This window comes from Garra rufa, unplaced genomic scaffold (genome assembly GCF_049309525.1).
Source record: "Garra rufa unplaced genomic scaffold, GarRuf1.0 hap1_unplaced_337, whole genome shotgun sequence".
NCBI lineage: Eukaryota > Metazoa > Chordata > Actinopteri > Cypriniformes > Cyprinidae > Garra > Garra rufa.
In genome coordinates this window covers 1-12,500 of record NW_027394605.1, presented here as the reverse complement: position 1 = coordinate 12,500, position 12,500 = coordinate 1, and the positions used below count along the sequence as shown (strand labels likewise).

General features: G+C 30.7%; 1 protein-coding gene across 1 annotated transcript in view; it reads right to left on the bottom strand.

Moving 5' to 3' along the window:
- LOC141317107 (polyphosphoinositide phosphatase-like) overlaps positions 1–7,483 on the bottom strand; it is a gene marked incomplete at its 3' end in the record, with an annotated part of 7,713 nt that extends 230 nt beyond the window's left edge. The window contains exons 1-3 of the mRNA XM_073832921.1: positions 7,480–7,483; positions 6,938–7,076; positions 2,991–3,049 (exon numbers count right to left, since the gene is read on the bottom strand). Of these exons, the coding sequence (XP_073689022.1) occupies positions 2,991–3,049; positions 6,938–7,076; positions 7,480–7,483 (202 nt within the window). The remainder of the gene's footprint in view (positions 1–2,990; positions 3,050–6,937; positions 7,077–7,479) is intronic.
- Positions 7,484–12,500: the final 5,017 nt, after the last annotated feature.

Below are 12,500 nucleotides of genomic sequence, written 5' to 3'. Positions count from 1 at the left end.
CTTCACATATCAGCCGTGAGGTATTTTAATTATCGTGTTTAATTGCATTAATTATCACTAAGACCGTATTTGATTATGGCAATTTAAAAAACTCACTGTAAATACATTTGATCAATTTATAATACTTTTTATCATTTTATATTTGTAGTAAAACTGCTTATACAAAAAACGTGGTTACTACACTTTTACTATAGTAAAACAGCTGTTCATTTCTTGAGTGCCGATCTGAATCAAAACCCATTCGTTCTGGTCTAAATCAAATGATTTGCGATCCCACTTATCTAAATTAAATGATTATTTGCGAACCCACTCCGAAGTCCAGATCGGAACTAAATGATTCAGGAACCCGCTCCGAAGTCCTGATCTGAATCAAAAGATTCACAAACTCGCTCCAAAGTCCCGATCTGAATCAAATGATTCACGAACCCGCTCCGAAGTCCAGATCTGAATCAACAGATTCACAAACCCGCTCGTTCCGGTCTAAATCAAATGATTTGTGTTTCCGCTTATCTAAAACAAATAATTTGCGAACCCACTTCGAAGTCCTGATCTGAATCAAAAGATTCACTAACCCGCTTCAATGTCCAGATCTGAATCAAATGATTCACAAACCCGCTCCGAAGTCCCGATCTGAATCAAAAGATTCACAAACCCGCTCGTTCTGGTCTAAATCAAATGATTTGTGTTTACGCTTATCTAAATCAAATAATTTGCGAACCCACTTCAATGTCCAGATCTGAATCAAATGATTCACAAACTCGCTCCAAAGTACCGATCTGAATCAAAAGATTCACAAACCCGCTCGTTCCGGTCTAAATCAAATGATTTGTGTTTCCGCTTATCTAAATTAAATGATTATTTGCGAACCCACTCCGAAGTCCAGATCTGAATCAAATGATTCACAAACCCGCTCTGATGTCCAGATCTGAATCAAATGATTCACAAACCCGCTGTGAAGTTCAGATCTGAATCAAATGATTCACAAACCCACTCCGAAGTCCAGATCTGAATCAAATGATTCACAAACCCACTGTGAAGTTCAGATCTGAATCAAATGATTCACAAACCCACTCTGAAGTTCAGATCTGAATCAAATGATTCACAAACCCACTGTGAAGTTCAGATCTGAATCAAATATTCACAAACCCGCTCCGAAGTTCAGATCTGAATCAAATGATTCACAAACCCACTCCGAAGTCTAGATCTGAATCAAATGATTCACAAACCCACTGTGAAGTTCAGATCTGAATCAAATATTCACAAACCCGCTCCGAAGTCCAGATCTGAATCAAATGATTCACAAACCCGCTCTGAAGTCCAGATCTGAATCAAATGATTCACAAAACCGCTGTGAAGTTCAGATCTTAATCAAATGATTTACAAACCCACTCTGAAGTTCAGATCTGAATCAAATGATTCACAAACCCGCTCTGAATTCCCGATCTGAATTAAATGATTCACAAACCTGCTCCGAAGTCCAGATCTGAATCAAATATTCACAAACCCGCTCTGAAGTCCTGATCTAAATCATTCACGAACCTGTTTGTTCCAATCTGAACCAAATTATATGCGAACCCGCTCAGTAGTTCAGATCTGAATCAAATGATTCACGAACCCACTCCGAATTCCAGATCTGAATCAAATGATTCACAAACCCGCTCTGAATTCCCGATCTGAATTAAATGATTCACAAACCCGCTCTGAAGTCCTGATCTGAATCAAATATTCACAAAGCTGCTCCCAAATCCAGATCTGAATCAAATGATTCACAAACCTGCTCCGAAGTCCAGATCTGAATCAAATATTCACAAACCCGCTCTGAAGTCCAGATCTGAATCATTCACGAACCTGTTTGTTCCAATCTGAACCAAATTATATGCAAACCCGCTCTGAAGTCCAGATCTGAATCATTCACGAACCTGTTTGTTCCAATCTGAACCAAATTATATGCAAACCCGCTCAGTAGTTCAGATCTGAATCAAATGATTCACGAACCCACTCCGAATTCCCGATCTGAATTAAATGATTCACAAACCCGCTCTGAAGTCCTGATCTGAATCAAATATTCACAAACCCGCTCTGAAGTCCTGATCTAAATCATTCATGAACCTGTTTGTTCCAATCTGAACCAAATTATATGCGAACCTGCTCAGTAGTTCAGATCTGAATCAAATGATTCACGAACCCACTTCGAATTCCAGATCTGAATCAAATGATTCACAAACCTGCTCCCAAATCCAGATCTGAATCAAATGATTCACAAACCCGCTTTGAAGTCCTGATCTAAATCAAAAGATTCACAAACCTGCTTGTTCCAATCTGAATCAAATGATTTGTGAACCCGCTCCAAAGTCCAGATCTGAATCAACTGATTCGCGACCCCACTCTGAAGTCCAAATCTGAATCAAACGATTCACAAACCCGCTCCGAAGTCCTGATCTAAATGAAATGATTCACAAACCCACTCCGAAGTCCAGATCTGAATCAAATTATTCACAATTTGTGCTCCAAAATTCCAGTCCAAATCAATTGATTCACAATCCCGCTTATCTAAATTAAATGATTTGCAAACCCGCACCAACGTCCTTGTAGCTTAATTCACTATATTTGAAATAGTTTGAGCACTGCAGTTCAGTTGCTGACAGTTCAATAGGAAATCAGTTGAAAGCATCCAGTCATCTCATACCACAAGTCAATGTTACACTACTGTTATCAGTATGTAATGTAGTAAGTATTTGAAGAATGATTGTTGTATCTGATTGTATTAGTCTATACAGAGTGATAGTCAATGTAAAGAGCAAATGGGAGAAGCAGATGCACAAAAAACAGCATAAACATGAAGGTAAAGTGTTTCTGATCAGGCACTCATGAAGCTTGACTGGATCAGGACGCTGACTGATGATATGACAGCTGCTTCAGCTCAGTGTTTGTGGTTAATATATAAGCTCACGTCTCTCAAATCAGTCTTTATGGATGTGTAAAGCGATCACCTTCATCATACGGTAACGGCAGGAACGTCAGCACTCCATCAGTCCACCAGTGTGTATAACTACAGAGAAAAACACATCCACATTAAACACAACTTTGGTAATGAGTTTTTGGGACATGTATGATCAAACTGTACAGGAAATCGAAGAACTGAACGGAAACACATGCGAACTTGAACGTCCCGTTTGTCCTGGAACATGCATTGTCATTTGATGGTACAATTTCCCTAAACAGGTCAGATTCCTCTTATTTCATTTTGTTTTGTGTCTGATAATAGTCAAACCATCAGTGCTGGTCTTTGTCATGTCGACCGGAGTTCATTATGCAAGACGCATCACAAAAGCCACGTGCCGGACGGACGGCTGGAAGCAAATAAAGTGGGTCACGGGCTGCACAAACACTTTTTTAACATCACAGCGATAAAAGTATAAAGCACAAACTCCAGACGAACAGAAACTGGAAGCTGTAGATGCTTCAAAATAAGTAGGAAGCAAATGAAATGAGGTGGAAAACCATTTTGATGTTTACATGATAAGAAGCCAACCGGTAGCTGTTCATAGTGTTCACTAAGTAGTTTTAGTGTTCTTACTGTACTTAAGTGTGCAATTACTTTTCTAAGTGATTGATCTTACATTATTCATCATGCATTCATGGTTTCAAATCACGTTTTCTTACCCTTGCAACACATTCAGGTCATTTTGATCCAGAAAAGATACAGAAGAATTTTTTTAGTAATGCAATGAAACTTTGCAAATGACTTAAGAGCCTCTAAACACACATAATTTATTTTTCTTTCAGGTGTTTTACAATGATTTTTTTTTTTAGAGCTATAACCGTTTAAAAAACATTTGGGTCATTTTGACCTGGTTATGTATGGAGCACCATTAGTGTCAAAAACAATTATTCTATGGAGTTACACCAGTGTCAAAACCAAGCGGCAACGTCCCGCTCTCTCTATTGAAACCAACACGGAATTGGCTTAAACTGCAATTCATCGACTGGCCGCTAGAGACTGGCTGCAAAAGGGAGTCAGTCCCATTGACTCCCCATGTTAAAGTGCCCAACTTTACAGCAGAAAAAAACATGTTTACAGCCTGGTTCAAAAAGTGGTTTTAGACTATATAGCTAATTTCGCCCTTCATGTCAACAGTGAGGGGGGTGAATTTTTTTAACTCATCCGTTTAAGTTATATTAAGCCGTAAACTTCTGCATATTTAAGGGCGTGGCCACTTGAGTGACAGGGGGATTGCTGCTGCTGTCACCACTGGCGCACTAAGTAGGCGTGGTTTTAGCACCCAGCTCCACCCACGTCCCGCCTCTTTGCCCATTTTCAGCGAATCCCGCCCACTATAGGCTTCAAATTCACTCTTCAGTAACCTACGGATGACGTCACGGACACTACGTCTATATTTTTTTACAGTCTATGGTCAAAACACTTAAAATATACTTGTGACCCTGGACCACAAAACCAGTCTTAAGTCGCTGGGGTATATTTGTAGCAATAGCCAAAAATACATTGTATGGTTCAAAATTATTGATTTTTCTTTTATGCCAAAAATCATTAGGAAATTGAGTAAAGATCATGTTCCATAAAGATTTTTTGCAAAATTCCTACTATAAATATATCAAAATGTAATTTTTGATTAGTAATATGCATTGTTAAGAACTTAATTTGGACAACTTTAATGGTGATTTTCTCAATATTTTGATTTTTTTGCACCCTCAGATTCCAGATCTTCAAATAAATGTATCTCGGCCAAATATTGTCCTATCCTAACAAACCATATATCAATAGAAAGCTTATTTGTTGAAATTTCATATGATGCATACATCTCAGTTTTGTAAAATTTAACCTTATGACTGGTTTTGTGGTCCAGGGTCACATTTAGCCTCTTCCCCATTCCCCCACTTTTTTGACAAAATTTTGTTGCTAAAAATGAATATGTATGTCTTTTGATGAACCACTGCAGCATGAAAAAATGATTCACTCGCTCTGAATCAAATGATTCGCAATCTGATCGGAGTGATTCAAAACAGTGCAATGCTTGCCAAAAATTATTATAAGCGATATCAAAATTTGAAAATGAATGGTTCTTTTGATCTGGTAAATCACTTCAACTGATCGAAGTCCTGAGTTTGAATCAATCGGAGCGATTCCAGCTTAAATGACTCACTCAATTGATTCGGTTTGTCTGTTCCTCTGCTCTTCACGTCTTCAGCCATGTTTACACAACACTGTCAGTACTACTACTGGCTTAGGTCACTATTTTTATGATATTAACTGAAATAAGCGAATTTTGTAATTTTGACTTGGTTATGTATGGAGCACCAATAGTGTCAAAAACAATTATTCTATGGAGTTACATTAGTGTCAAAAACACTTCAAATATATTTTATAGTCTCTTCCCCATGTCTCACACTTTTTGGACTGAATTTTGTTGATAAACATGAATATAGATGTCTATTGATGAACCACTGCAGCACGAAAAATTTATTTGTGATCTGATTGAAGCATTTATAAAATGTATAATTTATTTTGTTTGAAAACCTTTCAGAGTAATATTTACGTTTTGTTAGAAATATGTAGGTTTCATAAATTTTGATTGTTTTTGACCAGTCATGAGAGATAAAGTCCAAGGAATTTAATTCAATTTCATGCATTTAAATGGGGTTAATACTGCTAGTTCTAAATTTATAAATTCCTTTTAATCTCACAAAACGAGATATTCAAATGAAATTTCTCATTAATATTGACAAAATACAGTGCCTTGCAAAATTATTCATACCCCTTCATTTTTTTCACATTTTGTTATGTTGCTGCCTCATGTTAAACTACTTTAAATTACTTTTTTCCCCACATCAATCTACACTCCCTACTCCATAATGGCAAAGCAAAAATAGGTTTTTAACATTTGTGCAAATTTATTAAAAATAAAAAACTTAAAAGATCCCGTTGCATAAGTATTCATACCCTTTTCTGGGACACTCGAAATTTAGCTCAGGAGCATTCATATTGCTTCTAGATGTTCCTAAACTTGGAGTGGAGTTAAACTGTGGCAAATTCATTTGAATGAGTCTTATTTAGAAAGGCACACACCTCTCAGAAAAGGTCTAACAGCTGAAAATAAAAATCAGAGCAAAAACCAAGTCCTGAGGTCAAGATAACTGCCTGTAGAGCTCAGTGACAGACTTGCGTTAAGGCGATGATCTAGGGAAGAGTTCAGAAAAAAATCTGCTGCATTGAAGGTTGACAGAAGCATTATCCATAATGGAAGACGATTGGAACAACTAGGACTCTAGAAATCCAAGCTGACAGAGATGGAGAGGAGAAAAGGTGAGGCAAAGAATGGCAGATAATTGCCAAATGCAGATGTGCAAAGCTTGTCACATCAGACCCAAAAAGACTTGAGGCTGCTTCAACTATGTACTGAGTTAAGGGTATGAATACTTATGCAATGTACTTATTTCAGTGTTTTATTTGTAATAAATTTGTAAAATTTGCAAATCTGGTTTTTGCTTTGTCATTATTATGGCGTATGGAGTGTAAACTGATGTGGGGAAAAACTAATTTAAAGCAGTTTAACACAATGCTGCAACAAAACAAAAAATGTGAAAAAAAATGAAAGGGTATGAATACTTTTGCAAGGCATTGTATAAATACATATAAAATTTGCATCAAATTTAGTTTTCGGTGTGGTTTATGTGTATTTGAAATTTAAAATAATTTCTAAATTTTTTAATTAGTAAGGGGTAAACATTCAATAGAAATTATGACTGTTTTTTTAAAATAATGATTTAAATAATGACTGCAGAAATAGTCTACAGATTTAGAGTGCATTAGGAAAACCATGTTAAATCCCTGCATCTATTCTCTCAGTTTTCCTCATCTTTCCAGAGAAAGCTCAGCACAGGCTGATGTTCAGACAGCAGTAAGCATTAAGCGTCAGACCTGTGCCGCTGGTGTGGGAGGATCATGGTGTCACTGTGGTGAAGGTAGAAATCTGTAGGCAGTTCCCAGAGGTGAGGCTTCGACTCCGACGGCTGGAAAACCTGCAGGAACAGGTTTATGGCGTCCTGTCTATCTGCATCTGAGACACAAACCATCAGTGTTACTCCTGTTTGACCAATTCTTGGATTAGGATGCATTTATTTATTTATTGTTGTTTTATTTTATTTTAACATTTACATTGCATTTATCCATTCGGATATTGTTATATCCAAATTTAATTTTATTACATTCATGCTTTCCCTGGAAATCAAGCCTATGATTTTAGCATTACTAGCATCATGCTTTATTTTGAGCAACGGGAATATTTTATTAAAATTTAAAAAAATATGTTTTGCTTACTTAATCAATTTTATTAATTTTTAAATTATTTATCGAATCTTATTTTATTATTTATTTTACTTTATTTTTAGAGCAATACTTTAGATACTTATTATATTGCATTTTATTTATTTATTCATTCGTTCAAGTTACTTGAATCTAACCCATGACGCATTTTTTATGATTTTATGAAAATATTTTATTTCATTATTTTAATTAAGCATTTTTATTTTATTGCATAATGAATAAAATAATATAAAATACACATTTTATACACATTTTAGACTATTAAGTATAATTAATCAATTAATGTATTCCTTAAGAATCGAACCCATGACACTGGTGTGGTATTTTGTATGATTTTTAAAATATTTTATTAAATTATTTTAATTAATTATTATTTATTTTATTTTATTGTATTTGATGTATTTTATAGTGAATAAAATAATATAAAGTACATATTTTTTTACACTATTAAGTATAATTAATCAATAATGTATTCCCTGGGAATCGAACTCATGACACTGGTGTTGCATTTTTTATGATTTTTAAAAAGATTTTATTTAATTATTTTAATTCAGCATATTTAATTTTATTTTATTGTATTTTATGATGAATAGAATCATATAAAATACAAATTTTTTACACTATTAAGTATAATTAATGAATTCATGTATTCCCTGGGAATCAAACTCATGACACTGGCGTTGCATTTATGATTTTTTAAATCTTTTATTTAATTATTTTAATTAATCAGTTTTGTTGTTTAAATTTGATGTATTTTATAATGAATAAAATAATATAAAATATAATTTTTTTACACTATTAAGTATAATTAATTAATGTATTCCCTGGGAATCGAACCCATGACACTAGCGTTGCATTTTTTTTAAAAATATTTTTATTTAATTATTTTAATTCAGCATTTTTTATTTTATTTTATTGTATTTTATAATGAATAAAATAATATAAAGTACATATTTTTTTACACTATTAAGTATAATTAATCAATAATATATTCCCTGGGAATCGAACTCATGACACTGGTGTTGCATTTTTTATGATTTTTAAAAACATTTTATTTAATTATTTTAATTAATACATTTTATTTTATTTTATTTTATTTTATGTATTTGATAATGAATAAGATCATATTAAGTATATAAATGTTATACACTATTAAGTATAATTAATCAATTAGTGTATTTCCTGGGCATCAAGCCCATGACCTTGACATTATTTTTATTTATTTATTTTTTGAAATTGTACTTTATGAGTCACATTATTACTTTTATTTTATTTAATTATTTATTTATTTATTATTATTATTTTATTTTATTATTTATTTATTATTATTAAATTATTTTTTATTATTATTATTTTATTGTATTATTCATGTAGTATTTTATCTTATAATTGATTTTATTGTTTTATTTTATATTATTAATTAGTTTAATATTATATGTTAATATTGTAATATTTAAATATTTATTTTGATTGTACGTAGCCGAGCTACTTCAGCGACATGAACCGTTTTTAAGATGAAAAAACAAACCACTAAAACTGAAACAGAGACAATGAAATATCCACAGGATAAAGGTGTGTGTTTGAGCGATGTTCCTCCGCATGTGCTGCGGCTCGGCGTAATTAAGAGTTAATCGACAAGCACTGAGCGCAATTACACTCGTTCCTCGTTATCCTCAAGGCCATTTCAGCTTCCTTCTAATTAAATAAAGCTGAGATGAGAACCAAGACGAGCGTCATTAATGCACAAACACGTTCAATCCATAAAACATCACATGGAAACGCCTGACAGTCCAGCGAATCTCCAACATTCAATACTACTAGTCACTGTTAGTGATCCAAAATAAGGTCATGGTCACGAAAAAATTAATTAGAATTGTTTTTGGTGCAGAAAACACACTGTATTGCACTATTTTTATTAAATTGCATTTTATTTAATTTTATAGTTTATCATCATTTTATATATATTTTTTTATTTTTTTTTGCATTTACCAATCAGATGTTTAAATAAAATGATTAAAAAGAATACAGAGTACTTTATATTTATTATTTATTTATTTTATTTACATTACATTTATCCATTTGGCAGACATTTCAACAAAAGATTTATAAGATTTGTTTTATATATTTAAATGAACATTTTAAATATAAACATTCAAAATATTAATAATTAATCATACTAATAGCCTATCAATAACACTTCTACATTTATTTTATTTTATTAATTTATTATGTTGTACTTATAACAACACATTTTATCCACCTGTTAAAAGATACAATGACGATTCTGAGGAGTAGAAAGTATGTTTTAATATTTTATATTATTTTAATTTTACATTTGCATTTATCCATTTAGCATTTTAGACATTTTAACCATTTTATTAAATTCATTTGTTTTATTGTGTATTTTTATTAAATGGCATTTTGTTTATTTTTATATTTTATCATTTCATATTATTTAATTAATTTATTCATTTAATTTACATTAGTTTTAATCAATCAGGTGTTTTAATAAAATGATTAAGAAGAGTATTTTATATTGTTTTATATTTAATTGTATTTAAATTTTACATTTCCATTACATTTATCCATTTAGCAAACATTTTAACCATTTTATTAAATTAATTTATTTTATTGTGTATTTTTATTAAATGGTATTTTGTTTAGTTTTATAATTTATCATCATTTTATTTTATTTTTTTGCCTTTACATTAGATTTATCAATCAGATATTTAAAGAAAATTATTAAAAAGAGTACAGAGTATTTTATATTTATTATTTATTTTAGTTTTACATTTACATGGCATTTATCCATTTGGCAGACATTTGAACCATTTTATTAAATGTGTTTTATTTTATTAGTTTTATTAAACCGTATTTTTAAAATGTTATTTATCACTTTATATTATATTATTATTATTTATTTATTTATTTTACATTTCCATCAGATTTACCATTTAAAAATTAAATAAAACGATTCAAAAGAGTAAAGTTGAATCTCAAGAACAAGTGCTCCAAAACCCAGAAATAAAACATGTTTTACTATTTTAGGACCATTTTTCTTCTTTTGACCTTTTTAAATGACAACAATCTTCACGAAAATGTCACAATGCAAAAAAATCTTAATGGTGCTAAAATCGGCTTCAGTTTTAATGCAATGTCATTTTATTCTTTTGATTTAAGAGCGAATAAAAGCATGTGCTTGAGGTTCACTTGCAAAATACAGTCGAATAGAAATTTAAGAGCACGGCTCCATTAGACTGTCCTGAAGAACAGCATGTGTGCTCAACTATGATTCATTTCAGCAGAATTTACCTGAGGAGAGATTAAATGAGACGAGGCTATAAATAAAACATGGAGGACAAGAAAAGAGTCTGAAGAACCTCGAAAACAGGCAGAAACATCAATGACTAGCAAACAGACACCATTCAATCAAAGCCTCTCCTTTAATTAACCAGCACAGCGCAAAAACGATGCTCTTCTTTATTTTCATTCTGCATTTTCATCTTGTTTTCCAGTATATATATATTTATTACAATTTATTTATTCGTTCATTCAAAGTTAATTTGAATGCATTCAAATATCAGATTTTAAAAGATTTAAATAATTTAAAAATTCAAAATATTTTATTTAATTATTTTAATTAATTATTTGTTATTTTATTTAATTGTATTTTATTTATTTTATATAAATAATCAAATAAAATAAAAATAATAATGTGGCTCGTAAAGTGCAATAAAATATTTGGACTTGATTCCCAGGGAATACATTAATTGATTAATTATACTTAATAGTATATATATATATATACACACACACACACACACACACACACACACATACATACACACACACACACACACACACACACACACACACACACACACACACACACACACACACACACACACACACACACACACACACACACACACACACACACACACACACACACACACACACACACACACACACACACATACATACACATACATACACACACACACACACTATTAAGTATAATATTTTATTGTACTTTACGAGCCACATTATTACTTTTATTTTATTTGATTATTTATTTAATATTATTTTATTATCTTATTATTTTTAATTAATCATATTGTATTGTATCTTATAATTAATTTTATTTTATATTATTAATTTGTTTAATTTTCTTTGTAAATGTATTTTTATTTTTTTTAATTACTCTTATTTTTGTCCTTTTATTTCAATTGTACCTAGCCAATTAAATGGATTAATTGGCTAGGTTAACAATATATCAATAGTGTTAAATTAAGATTAATTTACTGGATTAATAATATAAATAAATAAATAAATATTAATAGTATTAGCAATATTTACATTCCTAAACATGTTATAGGATAAATATTAAATTTTCATGTAAAAAAAAAAAATTAAAGTAAGTTTTAACATCTAAAAGTTGTGCAATAATTTTCTTTTTTACTTATTTAAAAAAAAAAAAAAAAATTTCCCTCTCCATATATATTTAACATTTCAGGAGTTTATAAATATAAAAATTATATTTCAAAAAACATCATTAAAAATGAAATGTTTACTACACACACACACACACACACACACACACACACACACACACACACACTTTTTTGGTATTTTTGTATTTAATATAGACATAGTATTTAGAATTATTATAATTAACTAAAAAAAATCTAAAGTTTTGTTATAAATAAAATAAATACTATTCATTATAAGATTTACTTAATTTATCAGTCATTTTATATTATATTATTTAAATGTATTTTTTTACAGTTACATTACATTTATTAATCAGACATTTTAATAAAACAAAGGTGAAGATCTCCTGAAAATTTCCTTCAGAAATGGATTTTATTATTTACATATTTAATAACATATTTAATTAAGAAATTAAATTTAAAAATATATATATTATATTACCTAAAAGTCCATTTTAACATCTAACAGTTGTGCAATAAAATAAATAAATAAAAAATAAAAAACAATTTTACAAATTAAACTCTCTTTTCCTCTCTGTCTCTCTCTATATAACAGTTATCTGGCATACCAATCTGAAATAACATGAGACCAAGTGAATGAAGATTTCCATTTTTAGGTGAACTATTGTTTAAATAACTCCAGACAATGTCATGTTGTTCTCCAG